General features: G+C 43.2%; 1 protein-coding gene across 1 annotated transcript; it reads left to right on the forward strand.

Moving 5' to 3' along the window:
• The first annotated feature begins 1,868 nt into the window (after positions 1-1,868).
• Positions 1,869-16,446, forward strand: jcada (junctional cadherin 5 associated a). Its single transcript, XM_015024809.1, has 4 exons — positions 1,869-2,409; positions 7,663-8,592; positions 9,781-13,268; positions 15,365-16,446. The coding sequence occupies exons 1-4, from the start codon at positions 2,036-2,038 to the stop codon at positions 15,397-15,399; spliced, it is 4,827 nt and encodes a 1,608-aa protein (XP_014880295.1). The 5' UTR covers positions 1,869-2,035; the 3' UTR covers positions 15,400-16,446.
• Positions 16,447-17,345: the final 899 nt, after the last annotated feature.

The following is a 17,345-nucleotide window of genomic DNA, read 5'->3' on the forward strand; positions in this document are numbered from 1 at the left end:
GGGGGGGGAACAAGCGATTTGGCTCTGCCTTTTAACAGTCCCAGTGTGATTGGCTTTAAAACCGTCTGCGCGGCGTTTGATTCTGGCAGCGAGTCACACGCCGCTTTTCTTTTATGCCGTTTCTTATTGAGGACAGCCAGGTTGTTTGCATGAATGAGTGGGCTGCAGCAGCATCTCTGCCTCTGACAAGGCATCAAGCATGACTTCATCAAGGGCATTACATCATGAGAGGATGCACACTGGGTATCCCTAATGCAATCATTCATTAGTCCTTCAAGATAATAGTCATTGTCATTTTTTTAGGGGGGGGGGTGCATAGGGGAGTATGCATAATTTATGACTTTGTAAAACATTTACTGTTTGGCTTTATTTAATGGGTAGGAAGAGATTTTTTTTTTTAGTTGAATCCTTTTCAACTTTCTCCTGTTTAATAAGGCAGTTGTTTTAGAATTTGCTGTTAGAGGATGAATTAGAATTGAAAAAGAAAATGTTCCAGTAGATGTTCTTCTAACACACTCTTCATTTCTACTGTGTTACATGAGGATGTATTTTATAAAAAAAAAAAAAAAAAGATCTGGTCGTAGCCTGACACACCAGATTCCGCACAGTTATTATTCCCTGACCAAAAATGGAGCCCCAAAATGGAAAAAGATATTTGTGGAAATACAAAATAGTCCTTGGCTCTTTCTATAGAATTTGAAAGGGGAAGTAGTAGTTAGGTGCTGCTAATTTATTCACTTAAGTGATCATCACCAAGCATGTGAAGAAATTTCTACCAGAGCAGCAAACTTCATGTGGATGATCACAAGCACAGCAGCAAAGCTACAATGGAAAGACTGATAAACAATCACTGGGTGCAACGTTCCTGTCAAAGACTGGACCCGATCTAAGAGATGTCTCCAGTGATGTGAGACTGAAAGTCATTCAATTCATTTCAGTTCAATTTAACTCAATTCACTGAATCAATCCCAAAGAGAAATTCAACGTAGTCGTAACTTGTATCATCCAGGTGGATACACTATCCAGAGGAGAGAGGCAACCAGGAAGGATCCTGATGAAACATCAAAACCTCCTGAACTGAACCCTTTGAATTTTTTTTTTGCTCCATCCTAGACAACAACATACATGAAATCTTCCAGTTGAGGAAAAGGATGACCTGGACAGAGCAGTTAACCGTTCTTTTTTCTGGTTGAAAACCATGATTTCACTCTACCTCAGCCCTTCACATTCAGCTGCAGTGGAAGGGTGCTGAGGGTCATAGCTTGAAGGCACCAAGAGAACCATATCATCTGCAAAGGACAAAAATGAAACCCCTAAAGTCTCAAACCAGACCCCCGTCCTCTCTGCGACTACACCTTAATTTTCCACCCGTGAACCTCACAAACAGGATCAGGGACAAGGGGGCAGCCCTGACGGAGTCCAACCAGCGCTTTGAACAAGCTTCACTTTGTCGAGGGAGTTGGGCACAGGCTCTTGCTTGCGGACACACTTTAGTGATGCTGAGGTGAACACAAGAGGCACACTGTCCTCCAGCAGTTTTGGTGATGCAAAACATGAGCTTGGGAATGCTGCTACCAGCTGGAAGTCTGTGGGAATCCAAACGCAAACAGTGGCCCTGCTTTTTAACGCAGCAGCACAGGCTCTAAAACTTCTGTTGCAGCCGTTGATGCCGAGCAGGAGGAGACGGAGGAACAGCTGGGGGGCTGGCGGGGGTTCACTTATGTCGTGGCGCCTTCTTTTTTCCCCCCGTTGTCTCAAATTTCCATAAAGGTCTTGACAACATTCGGACACGGATAGCGAGGATAATAGTTTTACCCTCACCTTTTTTTTTCTCCTTCTGTCTCTCTTCAAGTGTGTTCACACTAACCTCTTTTCTGTCTGTCTCTCTCCCAGTGATGGCCTCTGCTGTGCAGCTGTGCCGGTAATCCTGCCGGTGTGTGTAAGGGAAGAAGCGGAGACGCCTTGAAAAGCTACCTTCCTAAAGGCAGAGAGGGGGTGGGGGGAAACACCAGCACCAGCAGAAACAAATGCCACCATGTACAGCGTGGAGGACCTCCTCATCTCTCATGGATACAAACTGCCCAGACATGCCGCCTCCTCCACCCCTACGCCAGTCCCCGCATCGTCATCCGCCCGTCAACCACCCTCGTCCTCGCCGCCGTCCTACAGCAAACACCACGAAATCCTGGAGAACAGGTCCGGCCCAAGGACAGTGAACGGCTACGAGCGGGGGCCCGCGTCGGCCATGGGGAACAGCGGCGGAACAAGGCAGCCCCAGGTGTACGTCGGCGGCTGCCCCAACAACAACAACAATGAACCCAGGGAGGGGAGCCAGCCGAAACGAGACGGTGAGACCCGGGGCCAAACTGACACCCACTCCTTGGGGGAGTCGCTGACGTCGGACAGCGGGTAAGACCTGATGCTGCGATGGCTTCCTGTACTGTAAAAACGTATTTCTGCATGTGACTTTCATAAACAATGTGGGTTTTTTTATTTGCATATTTGTTAAAACTGTCCACCGTATCCTGACAGTATAACATGAGACAGATATCTGTGAAAAATTAGAGCTCCTCTGCCTCCTCCCTGTGATCAAATTGCCATCTGCAGGAATGCACCACTCGGTTAGAAACAGCCAATCATAGCCAAGAGGAGGGTCTTAGCGCTGTCAGTCATGCTCGTGCATGCGTTGCTCAGTGTGCTAATGGTGGAGAAACAATGTACTGTTCCAGGAAAACTGTTTTTACCATCGTCATCAGCAGCCAAGCTAACCAGCTTTAGCATTCCTTTGTTATGGGCAGTGGCGCAACTGCACATTATTCAGGTGGATGCGAAAACATAAATCGCCCCCCCCGACGGAAGGAACTTCAGGGTGAAAGTCCGGCGCTCAACCCCCCCCCCCCCCTCCAGAGGCGACGCTGCGTGGAGTGTAAAACTCGCCACATGTACCTCGTTATGTGCGAGAGGTGAAGGAGCGTGAGGCGCGCTGAACTGTATAGGAAAACATAATCGGCGCGTCGCCCCCTCCAGACGGGGTTTTGGCGCCCCCTCTGGTGCTGCGCCCCTATGCGTTGCATACGCTGCATACCCACTTTTTGCGCCTCTGGTTATGGGGAGCTGTAGTGTAGCAGAGAGCAAGGCGGAGATTATGATCTGATATTTGTAATAAGCAATTATTCAGTTAATCACATAAATTAAAAAGAGCTTGGTAATTTCTATACTAATTATTAATATTTTATGAAGGGTAATTATGTTTACAGAGACAAAATTAATCTATTTTATTCATGGTTTTGATTGTGTGTGTGTTTTACTTATTGGTTTTGGTTGTGTTTTATTTTGAATGCTTTAAGAACCTTCCAGGTCCAGTGTGGAGTTTTTGTTACAGAATTAATTATTGATCTTGAAGAAATATCATTAGCTATAAGGCCTGTCGAAAATGATCTCCAAACAACATTTACTGCAGTAGTTATTGGGACAATAACGATAGATTATAGAATCTATTGTGACAGGCTCAAGCGTGAGGATGATGACTGGCTCCTATTGGCTGTTTCAGAGCCAACCAGCTCTGATTGGCTGTGTAAATCTGCAGATTTCTGTAGGCCCACAGGAAGGAGGCGGAGCTTGATGTTTTTCAGACTATCTGTCTGACATTAACTGTCATGACATAGTGACAGTTTTTATAAATATATAGAAAAATAGGTCAAGCTCGGTCCGACAGGATGCAGAGTGCCAGAATATCAATTTAAAAGCTTTGTACTGATTCTTAAGTGGATTTAGATTGACTCATTCATACATTTTGATCTAAATGTTTCCGCTGTGGAAGGTAAACCTCCACCACAGGATTAACTTTAGCTCCATGTTTAAGGATCAGAGTTCCTTATTACTCTGAAATGTTATAAAAAACACATCTCCACCCCATGGTGATGATTTCACAGTAGGGATGCTGTGTTTCAGGTGATGGGCTTTGTCAGCTTCCCTCCATACATAGCCAGAAAGTTTAATTTTGGTCTCATCTAACCAGAACGCTTTCTTCCATTGCTTGTGGCAAAAAAATGTAATGGCTTTCTTTCCACAAATGGAAAGAAAGCTTTCATCTCGCCAATGCTTTCATGCTTTCATCTCGCCAATTTTTACATAAAAACCAAATTAGCAGAGCGCACATCTAATAATTACAGATTGTTCCAGCTGAGCTGTGGACAGCTGCTGCTCCTCCAGAATAACCTGGACCCCTTGGCTGCTTCTCTAATTACTTCTGTTTTTGCCTGGCCAGCCAGTGGAAGGCCAAGTGCAGATGTACTGTGGTTTTCCCATTTTTGAGTGATGGACTGAGCAGGGCTCTGTTGGATGTTAAAACCTTGGAAAATTGTTTTATAACCTAATCATGCTTTTAAACTTCACCACAACTGTATCTGACCTGATTGATGAGTTCCTCAGACTTCTAAGAGAGCATAAAGTGATTGGCAGCAATAGCTCAGCCGTTGGCCTTGTCTTTAACTGCGCCACAGCTACACTTCTAAAAGAGAAACAAATCTGAGACAGAACATAAAGTAATAATGGCAGCACTCACCATCCTCTGTTGCTCTGCCGTGACAAAGGTTTGACTGACAGACCCATCAACCACTTCTTCACAGCCACCCCACTGCAACTAATCAGACCAGTTCTGCAGTGATTCATTGAATGATTCGAGAGCCTCTATTATTAAAATTCCTCCAGGCAAATCATCAGCCTCGAAGCTTTCTTAAAGTATGTGCGCTATGACCGGACGATTATTTGTGTTGCGCAATGCACGTGGAAGACATTTACTAATTAGGTGGCTTCATATGGCAATTGATTGGATGGAATTGTATTTAGGAGTATCGGAGTAAAGAGGACATGTCTTTAAAAACTTTGATTATTTATAATATTCCTTCTGTTTGGTCTGGTGGTTGTAATGTTACAGGAAATAGAGGCATGTGGGTACTTCACATCATGACGCGAAATTTCTTAATACCGCAGCTTGATCCGTCGCTCACTTCTAAAATTCGCCCTTGTGTGTAAGCTCCTCTCACTACTTTTCTCTTCTCATCCCTCTTCTTCTTCTAAGGCCTTTTTTTTTTAAGCAGGAGAGGGGTAATGTATGCTCGTGTGCTAATCTCCCTCGTGGGACCTCTTGGAATTGTAATCAACACAGCTTTTGGGCAAACCCACGCTGCTCCTCTCAGCCCCCCCATTTCAGCGCGACCCACGTTTACACAGGTTGCCAGGTTTGTGGGGATACCTCCCCGCTTCCGTGTTTTCCACTCACATAAACCAATATGCCTAACTGGCTCCCGGTGTTTCACACGTAATACACCTGCCTCCATAATGGATACGTCATGAATTAAGCAGCAGTTATATAGGGAATATTTAAACATGCAGATGGAGGATTGGCTATATTTAGCTTCACAGATAGGGAGACGCTGGAGTGTGGGATATTTTCCAGGGATGTTGCCCCACTTTAGCCAGTCTGGGACTTTTATAGCAGAGCAGTTGATCTTGTGTATTTGCATCAGTTCACTGTAAATAAGACTAAAGTCAATACAGCTGTTTTCTTGTCTACATAATTAGTCCGGGCTGCTGGATTTATTTTTTCCCCCCCAAAATATTTTGTTAGGGCAAATTTGAGTTTTTCCTCTCCAAACTGTTTTAGCTACCGAGGCAGACTCCTGAAATGTGTCACGTAACCCATAATTAGCCTCGGTGGTTGTGCGTTTTCTCAGCTGTTTTGTTGTATCATGTAGCTGGGATGCCGTTGCTTTTGGGAATGTGGGAATTACAGACATATGTTCCGCAATTTCAATCTGTTGTTTGTTCATCCATCTTCGGCCCCAACACGTTTAGCCTGGCAGCTTTGGTTTAGATAAGGACCAGACCTATCTTTACACTCCCTCCAGACCAGTCCTGTTTAACCCAATTAGACTGATGATGATGGCAACTCATCGTTAAATGTCCTCAGATTTACCAGACTGTTGTGGCCCCCCCCCCAACCTCCCTCCATCCTCCTCTTCCCTCCCCAATCTCTTCCAGTAAACATTCATTGGCCGGTAATGATCGCGGATGGAAATGTCAAGGACGCTCGGCAGCCGAGGCCTCTGGAGGATGTGCACATGTGCGCTTGCGTCTTGTTTACATTTCCAGTCAGTCTGCATCACCAGGAACGGTCTGAAACGACTGTGTCTCATTGTTGCCCATGCGGCCCGCAGTCGAGCGTCACCGGAGTGAAATTCGGCTCGCCGTCTGAGACAGGGAGCAAAAAAATGAAATCGCGACAGAAAGGCCGTCAGTGAAACGGCGTCTGAAGCTGTGATGTGTTCAGGACGGCGGTGTAGGAATAACAGACAGTGTGTCATTGTGTAATGTGTTCACTGTGCCCCGTAGGAAAGCTCAATTACCTAACATTACACGGCTATTTATAGGCATCTGTCTCCATCTAGTGGGACAGGATTTCTGTTTTTTTTTATTTTTATTTTTATTTATTATTATTATTTTTCCTTCTGTTTATGTTTCTGAGTATTTTGTCATTATGATGGCACCTGTATTGCTGTGAACATTTGTTGTTCTCTTATGGACTTTCCCTTTTTTTTGTCACATTTAAATGTTTCAGTTCTTCAACAAATCTAATATCAGTCAACTTGAGTGAATACAAAAATCATATTTGGTATATACAGCATTTGTTTAACAATTGAAAGCAATTGTGCTATAAAATGGCACTATGTGCCAAGAAAATACATAATACTGCCCCTTTAAAGGAAATTTGCTGTCCTGATAGGAGTGGGCGATTTGGATTTACAGTTCTATCAAGTTATTTTGTGGTTCTATTGTGATAATGACAAAAGTGATGATAAAAACTATTTATTACTTCTTTTTTAGGTCACTGTATGACTGTGACTGCATGATAGTAATCATTATTATTTTATATTATATACTATTATTCAGTATAATTTAGGGCTGGAAGGTATGGCTGAAAAAGCTTACCATGATACTAGCGTTTCATATCAGTCAATATCAGTAATTATTTATACATTTTTTGTTTTAAATATCTGAATTGCCAATCTGATTTGACATTTCCTGTTTTAGCCACAGTTCTCTCTCCACACTGTTGTTTTTGATTTTTAAGCAGTTATGAGGCACGGTGGGGAAACCCTGATCTGCTGCTGTGCAAGTAACTCAACAGGTTGTTGCTAAGTAACCAAAGAGTGAATGAGTTAGCTTGCTTAGCTGGCTGTGAGAGGATCAAATTAAGTTTAAATGAAAAATACTTTAATTTTGAATTGAATAGAAGGTTGAGCAGTTTAAGCCTTTCCTAAGCCTACATCTACCAGAATGCTGTGCGGTTCTGGTACAGAGTTCAGTGAAATCAATAAATATTCTATCAGACTATTGATACTGATCTGTTGCAATATATATTGTTATTGATTTATTGTCCAACCTTAGAATAGCTTTAATATTTATTTTTTCTTTTGCATTATTGTTGCTTTTTAGGTCTTTATTTCATAGTGACTACTGTCAGCACTGACTTAAGATTCTCACCAAAAAATCTTATAGAGTGTCTATAACTGGAATATAAAATCTCTCAAATCTTGTCCACTTTTTGTTCAGTTCACAGAAGGCACTCTGACCTTTTCATTTATTTGGCTTTCCTTCAAGGTTTTGTGATGGCAACAGAGGCCCACAGCCACAATCCAAGGATGTTTCATACTGGAGGAGGAGAGGCCAGGATTTCAGCGTGCTGCTGGACTACGCTGACATCAGGGAACCCCATGGAAAGGGACAGGGAGGGCTCAGCAGGCCAGAAGGGCCTCAGCAGGCCAGAGGTCAAGAGCTCTCTGTGGAGGACCGTCAGAGAGCAGCTCAGGAAAGGCAGCGCTGGGCAGCCCATGCTCAAGCTCAAGCCCTGGCCCAGGCACAGGGCCGCTCTAGAGAAAGGGAGGCTGCCCTCCAGCAATGGAGGATGGCAACCGAGAGGAAATGCCAGAGCCTGGGGACAGAGGAGTGGCACCCAGCTGTGAGCTTCGGCCGCCAGATGTCTCAGAGCGAGGCGGAGCGTTGGGGACAGGAGCAGCAGCGACTCCATGCCAGAACGCCGGAGGGCATGGTAGTCCACCCCAGGACCAAAGCTAAGTCCCAGTCTCTGCCCAGGGTGTTGCAACCCGAGAGCCTGCAATACGTGGACATAGCATTGTCTGGTAAGGAAATGTTCAGGCGAGTCAACGGCCACCCGCTGACCCACCAAGACTTTTACCGAGCACCTCGCTGGCCAGAAAACGGGAGGCCGGCCAGTGCCAACCAACTCTCAATCACACCAAAGGCCCGCTTCACCCGACCCCCCAGACCCCCTTCTTACGAGATGCACCAGCAGATCAGGGGAAGCTGCGAGGTTCTGTCTGGCAGAGAGTCAGTTACCCCCATGGCAAGGGACAGAACTCCCATCCCCACATCGAGAAGTAAAGACCCTCAGTTGGACTATTTTGCACAGGATTCTGGGCCTCCGGGGTATATCCCTCCTCCGTCTTATAAAAGAGCTCCAATAATGGGAGGGGCGTTCCGAGGATATGGAGATGTTCCTTTTGAGTACAGGTTATTATCGCCTTTTTTCATAAATGAATTAATTCAAGACATTTGCATTCTCTTATTAAACTTAAACATGGAGAGCCAAGTTTAAAAGAGCCACTGTTGGATTTAAATGTCTGAAAATTATCACAAAAATAACATCAGACACTGTTTAAAATGATATTTTTTGTGAGGTTTTTGGTTAAAACTTTAGGAGCTGACTTAATTGTCTGTCGTTTGTTTTATTTCAATTTGGTCTCATTCTCATGAAAATTGATTTATTAAGCAGAAACAAGGATCATAGTTTAGTTTTATCATATAACATCTCAGCATAGTCCTTTCTCATTCAAGATATTTGAATTAGCCAAGTAATAATTTCAAACATATGTTTTTGCCCTTTTAGTCTCAGTCTGTGTCTAATAGGAAAACATGAACATCATTCATGTGTGTTAACTCCTGCCTTTCACTTACAGACGGGGTGTTTTCTCTACAGTATCACCAGTGCAGTGGTTTCTACATTGTCTTCTCAGAGAAGAACAAAAAGAAAAGATCTCAATATAAAACTTGAAGTAAACCTAAGATGAGATGTCCAGTTCAGGGTGTTTTTAATAGACTGATATAAGAGTCCCCATGAAATGCAAATCCTGACGACTGTTGTTAGTCTGCTATAAGTAATTTTGTAATCTGCTGCACCCATAGTGTTGGTTAGCAAAAGATGCTGCCAGCTAGCACTGTGGAATTAGCTACCAGAGTTTTTGAAACATTTTGGACCAGTTCCTACCGCATTCCTTATAATACATGCATGTATCAAAGTGGTGTAAGTGAATTATCAGACAATTGAAACATAAGCCAATAAAATGTCAAAATGCTAAGATTAAAAAGTAAGCAAGCAACTTGTTCTATTTGTCCAACTGAAGAAAATTGCATTAAAATATCTTATGAGCCAAATTATCAGTCATTTCAATCGACTAATTCAGATGAAAACATTGTCAGCAGTAACAATATGTGGGTTTATTGCATAAAGATAAAAAAAAAATACTGTGGTCCTATCAGGTATTTGAGCTAGAAGCATTTTTTTTTATTAATAATCTTTCATTATTGATGCTTTATATGTCTAAATATGCAGCAGAATAGTGCTACATTCTTATTCAAGTGTATCTATTCATAAAACCATTGTATTGATTTTCATGTTGTCTTTGTTCCTTTAACTTTTAGGTACAGAGGGGATATGTATCCACAGATACAAGTGGCTCCCGATGGATCTCATTGGTTCATCAGGCATCCAGCTTGTTCCTGGCCTGGTCCCCACAGAGACAGAAGTGCATCCGCCCAGAAGCAGCTTTACCCTGTGTATTCAACCCAGGAGCATTCAGGAGGAGGAGTTCAGTATATCTCCTTTGATGATCCTCGCATTCGTCACATTTCCTCAGCTCTGGGTGGTAACTCCCTGACGGACGCTGACAAAATCCGCCACATCCGTAATGAGCTTCCCAGCGTCACCGTATCGGAGCCTGCACCCGACGACAGTGCCTTTTTGCCCCCGCCACTGGGGCCTTTCATCTCTGCCAAACTGGCAGGTGAAAATAACCAGACGTCTTCTAGCAACGTGGACAATGAAAATAAAAGGTGGCGAAGTGATTTGCACAAAGACACTATAAGTAACTTCCGAGCACCTGACCAAAACTGCAACAACAGACATCTCAACACTCTACCATCTCCGTCGTCCCCCTCTTCAGCTTTTCAGCCCCCATTAACAAGGACCTTTTCTCGTCAGGGGTCCAGTTCGGACCAGGTCTTTGCAGAAACCATCACACAAGTAAAGACAATTGTTCCAGAGTCAGGACAAGAAATCCAAAGGAACACCAAGAGAAGAGTGAGTGAAACCATTTTCTGCCTCGTGTCCGTCCCTGTTCACACGCCGACAAACATTAACAAAGGCTTAGCAGCTGATCAGAACAATAATGAGGCAATGCCAAACCTGACCGTTACGAACACTGACACTTTTGCTGTAGGTCTCAAAGAAAGCCCTAACATCCGTAGCAAGTCTGTGAATGAGATACCCATCAAGTCACGCTACTCTCACTACCACACTACCAGCACGTCCTCAATGAGGAATTACAAAAGAGCTCCTTTAAGAAAGGAGGTCATAGACGCCTGGGTACTCCAAGCAAATGAGGACAAAGAGTTAGGCTATGGTGGATCTTGGCCTGGAAACCAATACCGTAACCAGGAAACTCAAACAGGCTCACCCGTGACAGGTTTTAAAAGTCCAGAAACCCAAAGCCCTACCAAGAGACAGGAGGCTCTTCATTCAGCCTCAGATACAACTATGGATCTTGATATTGGGACTGATAGTGCCTCTTCTTATGGGTACCCAATGATGGGTCAAAAAAACCTTCATCTTTCCAGTAACAGCGCCTTCTCCCATCTTAGCCTAAGCCAGACACAAACAGAATCACTTCAGCACACACAACAGGACCCATCCTCTCCTACCAAGACACAAAATCAGGGAGAACATCAGTTATCTTCTCCTAAGAAGAGCAGCCCACCTGAAAGTGAAGAACAACTGGTCTTTGGGCAATTTCTCTTGAAGCCAGTGAACCGACGACCCTGTGACGCAATTGGTGAATTGGAAACTATTAACAAAGAGATGGAAGATACGATTAGCAAAAGACCAAATGTGAGTCGTTTTAAAAATGATAGTGCGGATAAAAGACTGGCTTGTTTTAAATCAGGAGCACATTTCACTGGTGGTCCAGAACCAGGCCGGGAAGCAATTAGTCTCCCACCAATGCACATCGAAAGGCCCAATAATATAAAAAAGCGATCAAAGTCTTTTGCCTCTAGTTCTGATCTAGAATCGATGGAAATGAGTGGAAATTTCTCCAAGCCACAGGCCAATAACATGCCACTAACAAGTAAGCAATCGCTGCATCCCCAACCAACCCGTAGCAACAATTTTCTCTTGTCCTTCGTCCCCCCTTGTAGTGATTCAAACCATCTCTACAGGCAGGACATCCCAGTTCCTCAAGAGTCCTTGTTGAGGGATGTGGGACTTACTGTCTACACAGAAACTCCTGGTGGTCCTGGAGAGCCAATGCAGCGCTCACTTTCAGTCCCATCTCCACTCAATCATAAAGATCATAGTCAGTCCATCACAGTTCTTGTGAAAACTAGTGGCAGCTTTGAGCACAATTCAAGAGAAGAACTTGATCGTAACTCGAAAGGACACTCTAAATCAGACCTCTCACCATTCGGTAGTGAGTCAAAGGTCTGTGGAATAGAGAGGGAAAGTTGCATATCGCCTGAAAAAGGCAACTTGCTACATACTACAAGACGGACAATGGAGGTGTCTTATGCGTTTAGAGATGATGATAGTGATGAAAGATATGCGCTCTCTGAACCTCTAACATATAAGAATGACTCAACAATCGCAGATAAGCACTTAGAGAGCCTACTTATTCAGGAAAAAGCTAACACTTTGCCTGTGGAAGACCTCAGCAACCTGTATGAGGTGAAATTTGCAAAAGGAATCCCTGAAAATGAGTCTATAGAGGAGAGGGCTGCAAGGATCTTGGGTATTGCTGTTCCAGTTGAGGCTTTATGTGTTGAAGATAAACAGTCTGATGACGACGAGACTGAAATGGACACTGCTTTGGTTGACAAACAGCTAAGTTCAAATGAAGAAACACAGCAAGTAACAAGAGTGGTTGTGCAAGTCCAAGAGGAATCCCTGACCATCCAGGGAGCAGATATGGAGGTGATCAAGGAGACAGGGTCTAGTGTGGTGCAAGAGGAAGAAGATAGACTAAAGCACACAAATGACCACAATGATGGCCAGCAGAACCAGGATACAGAAACTCCATCAGTTCTAGACCTCCCTGAGTTCCCACCAAATAAGCTTCCTCTGTCCCTACCCGTCACACCAGACGAGACCTTATCACTCAGCATATGTAGTGGGGAGAAGAAAGGGAGAGGCGGAACATGCAAACTTATTGAATCTCTGCAAGATAAGCTGAACTGTTCTGCAGCTTCATCTGCTGCTGCTTCGACTGGGTCGACTACAGACAGAATGGCCCGTCTTAAAGAACTGGACTCTGTGTCTAGAATAAGACGCCTTAGCCTGAAAAGTCCAGAGCCTGTACAGGAACCAGGATCTAAAGAAGTAGAAGATCTAACAATGAAAGTTTGTAGCGAGACAAGGAAAAATGTTGCACAGCAAGGTGTTGAGAAGGAGGAGCAGGAAGAGAATGGAAAAATAAATCAAGAGGATGAATGTGTTAATTTAGGGAAGTGTGAAGAACCAAAAGAAACGGCTGATGAACTCTGTAGGGAAGAGCAAAGACATGTAGAGGAGGTATATGACATGACCGTTGAAACTGGACAAAAGGGAAGCAGCGAGATAAGTGAAGAGCATTTTAAACCCGAAACTGAGGAAAGAATGATGGATTTGAGAATTGTAGAAGATGTTGAAAACACCTCCGAGAACGTACCAGAAGCATTGGTCTGTAGAGCTGAGGCCACCAAACATGCAGAGGAAGGAAAGTTACCGATACCAAAGCAGCGCACCAAGCTCCAGAAGCCTCCTCTGCTTCCTAAACCTCGCAGCGTTCCCAAGAGGGAAATCACTCTGCCACTGAGCTTCAGTACCGGAACCTGTGGCACCTCCGATGTGGAGGATGAGGAAATGCTCTCTGTCTCAGGTGGGTGTGAAAATCATTAAATGATTATTACTTTTCAAATATACATGTCCCCATCATAGTGAGTCATCCATTATATAAACGTAAACATGTCATATTTGTTACTTTACATGTATATGATGTTACCCATTTTCTTTAAGTTACATGTCAAGAAAAACGTCAGTGCTCTTTGCCCAGCAGCTTGGGTGGATGCATTGTCATCCTGAAAAATAGCTTCATCATCACCAGACCTACTTTAGATTAATTGAGTTAGTAAAGTGTCCAAAGGTTCAATGCCCTTCCTGCAGAAGTAATGACTGCCATCTGTCCTACTCCTTTGCCTGACATTCAGTCTCGTATTATTAGTGGATGTGGAAATGTGCTTGTTTTTTTTTGCATGCAGTGACTGTTATACAGTCCTGCAAAAATGTTAAGAGAAAAGTTCTATCCCAACCCAACCTGGCCCTTCGAGAAAAAGTAAATAGTTGACAAGGAGCCTTTTATATCACTGTGGAGGATTGTTGACCCACTCCTTTTTGCAGAATTGTTTTTATTCAATAAAATGTAAAGCATGAACTTATTTGATTGAAGTTATCCCATAGCTTCTTAGTCATATTCAAGTCCAACCTTTGACCCAGTCCATAGCCTTCCCATTGTGGTAAGCTATTTAGAGGTGGTTTTGCTTGTGTGCTTCAGAATATTGTCCTGCTGCATGGTGGCTTGACAATTAGGGGTATACTAGACAGTTTAATACTGCACTAGTTAAGTGTTGATCCGTTACTGATTTGTTATGACACACTGAGCAGCTAACGTCATACCTGTTGTAGTGTGTAAAGTCAATCCCAGGGATCTTTTTGAAGAGCAAATTCAGAATTTATTCTGTTCAGATGAAACCATTTGTGCACAAATCCAGTAACTCTTAGATACACAACAACAGCATTAACAATGACTCCGCCACAGCAGTCAAAAACTTGCATGCCCTTCCGGGTTCAACACCTGTCTGCTACCTGTCACCCCTTGGCTCATATGCTCTCCAGCATATGCTTATATGCTGGAGAGCATTTGAGTCAAGGGCCAAGATGGGTGTGGTCCCATCTAGTGACCACACCCAAAAATACATATATTTGGCTCCTATAAGGGGTTTTTGCAAGGGAGCAGAATTCATTGTTCCATTCGTTACAGGAAGTCGTCCAGGTCTCAAAGCAGCAAAACACCCTGGGCATCACACAACACCACCATGTTTGACTGTTTGTGTGATGTTTTTTTGTCTGAAAGTGGGTTAAATTTGCACCTGGTTAATTTTGCACTAAACTAATCTTTTAGTTACTGGAACCTGTAACTAAAAGATTGGCATTCTGTTTACTGGCATTTGCAAAGCAGCCAATCTGAAAGCACCATTCACTGTCCTTGATGCAGATTGGTTGTATTTCCAAGAGCAGAGATGAGGAAGACTGTAAAATAGGCAGTTCAGAGTGTTTCTAGAGGTAATCTCAAGTATTTTGGGAGTTCATGGGTGGGTGTAGTCCTTAGTCATTGCGAATACCAGAGGTCCACCATATGTTAAAATTCAAACAAAGATGCTGAGCCTAGCTAAACCACTGCTTGGCTAAAGTTGTTTACCTGTAGAAAGGTAAACAGAAAAACCGGTGGGCATATTCTATGTTGGCCCCTTTGACATTCCATCATTGAGGTCATCATAGCAAACCTTTACTTTGGAAATCCTCTAGATCTGTATACCTAAACCCAGAGGCAAGTGGAGTAATAATTTTCAGGTTAGTGTGGACAGGCCCTGAATCCTGCTAATATTTGCTACCATAAAAAGAGAATCATAGTTGGCAGTGTCTGTTTCATTTTTTCTCCTATGTTTTACCGAGTTAGCCTTGACATGAAACGGAAACACACACATTTCTGTAGATGAAATGAAATAAAAACAAATCTGATCTTTTTAGTTGACTCTTGGAGCCAATCTGACCGGGCGGTGACTCCAGCTCTGTCTCTCTCTCTCTCTGTAACAAAGCAAACACTGTTGAACTCTTCCTTTCAGGTCCCATTTGCTGAAAGTCTGCCCTCGTTTTCAGGGATGCTGTCTCATCTCGTCTTTCCTCTCCTTTTCTCATCAGACTCATACGACCCCAGTCGAGTAGAAAGGGTGTGACCTCCAACCACTGCCTTCACCACTGTGGAAATCTGTCTTTCTCCCGTTAACAGCTTTTTTTTACCACCGACAAAGACTTCCATCTCGCCTCGTAGCTCAGTCGGCTCTCCCTCCCGCCTCCTTCCAACATCTCCAAGAACTGACCGTCCTGGTGCTGCCAGAGCATTTTTACAGCCAATAAAAGCTACAGCTGGGTGCTGGTTCTTTAGGTCGTATCAGACTTGTCACCCCGTCGTCTTCGCCTCTAAAACTAGTTCACGTTCTCAAGCAAGCGGACTTCCTCCTCTCAGAAGTCGTCTTTCCATTTCGGAAGAATGTGTGTCGTTGATTCCCGTCCGCACTTCTTGGGAGCTTCCGTGTCGAAACCTGAATGTAAGAGTGCTTCTGTTTATCGAGCGAGCAAAAGAAATGTAACAGAAAAAAAAGATAAACCACAAACACACACACACACACACACACACACAAGGTGACAGTATTGCATTACAATCAGTATTAACCTACACCAAATGTAAATAAGAGTTATAAGATTTTATTAAGATTATAAAGAAAAAATCCAATCTAAGACAATAAATTGAAATGTATATTTTCTTATGTATGTTGAAAGATTAGATTTGTTTTTCAAAGTGTAATCCTTATGTGTATGAGCAGTAATGAAACTCCTAACCGTTTTTTCCCCCCCTTCTAGATGTGTGTGATCGAGAATGTACTAAAAGAGTATGGGTTGCAAAGAGAAACACTGTGGTCCTTGAATAGTTTCACTCAAGAGCAATATAGTCGTCATATACAGGGCATAATACCAGTAGTAAAGTCTATTTCAAGGAGCTAATCTCATTTGCTTTGAAGCTCTACCTTTAGGTACAAGTGTTAGATTTGCACTGCGGAGATTATTGGCTCCGTGTTATTCCCAAACACCTGGTAATCTCCTCACGTACTCGGAGATTACGCTCAGAGCGATCCCCCTTTGTTCGCTCTCAGTATCAGCAGCCTCACTGTGTTAGAAATGTCTTTAGTTAAACCGCATACTGTTCCAAAAAAAAAAAAAAAAAATCATTCCATGCGTAATGTGTGGCATTAAGAGATCTGTACATGCAGTTCCGCTGAGAAGTTTACATCCAGGTCATGTTAACTTTGGGCTTTTAATAATTTATTTCAACCAGGTTTTCTACCAGGAGTGAATAACTATAGAAAGGGATTTAGATGCCTGGGTCTGAGTAAAAGGGTCAAATTATATGTTTTCAGGCTCATATGCATCCATTTAACCTTTGGTTAAATTTACTTCAAGCAGAAACTTGTCATGGCCAACACCACGTTTCTGGCATAACTTTGTCCTCTTCTCAGCAATGATTGTTTTCCAATTGAGGTTAGGACATTCCAGATGTTTACTGGTAGCCGTCGTTTTTCCATTCCAAAATCAGTGTTGGTGCGTTAAGCTACTGTCAGCAAGTTTCAATCGTCTAGTTGTTTGAGGTACATTTGTAGAATTTGGAAGTACCTCTCTTTCTCCACACACCAGAACCACTGGCAGCAGAGCGGCCGCATCGTGTTGCTGCCCCTTCTATGATTAGTAGCTGTTTCAACGTATTCAGGTTTAAAAGCCTGACCTTGACTCCTCTTGTCAGTAGCTTGTCACTAGCTGTGTTTCCATTGACCATACAGTTGCGCAATTTGACATTTTCACTTAATGGAAACACTGCAGTTTAAAACAAAAAATTTTTGATAAAAGATTTTGGTGCTAGGATGAGGTGTTTTTATTTGGCAGTAGCAAAACTGCAATACAAAGACTTTTCTCGCATCACGAGTCACATGATCATCACCCAGATGTTGCCAATGGCACAAACCATGAAGAAGAAAACAGGAAGTGGTAGGAGGATGATGGGGTAACATGTTTTATGAATATTGTGTGAATAAACATATTCGCGTGTGATTTTGTGTTTCTTAGTCAATGA

Source organism: Poecilia latipinna, unplaced genomic scaffold (assembly GCF_001443285.1).
Source record: "Poecilia latipinna isolate Pla-1442-1.1 unplaced genomic scaffold, P_latipinna-1.0 Scaffold3818, whole genome shotgun sequence".
Classification (NCBI taxonomy): domain Eukaryota; kingdom Metazoa; phylum Chordata; class Actinopteri; order Cyprinodontiformes; family Poeciliidae; genus Poecilia; species Poecilia latipinna.

Bases quoted from the DNA above. Each gene is read 5' to 3' on its own strand.
- jcada (XM_015024809.1), top strand. From the start codon at position 2,036: ATGTACAGCGTGGAGGACCTCCTCATCTCTCATGGATACAAACTGCCC. The intron at 8,593-9,780 runs GTTATTATCGCC...TTTAACTTTTAG, and splicing joins GATGTTCCTTTTGAGTACAG to GTACAGAGGGGATATGTATC. The intron at 13,269-15,364 runs GTGGGTGTGAAA...TTTTCTCATCAG, and splicing joins GGAAATGCTCTCTGTCTCAG to ACTCATACGACCCCAGTCGA.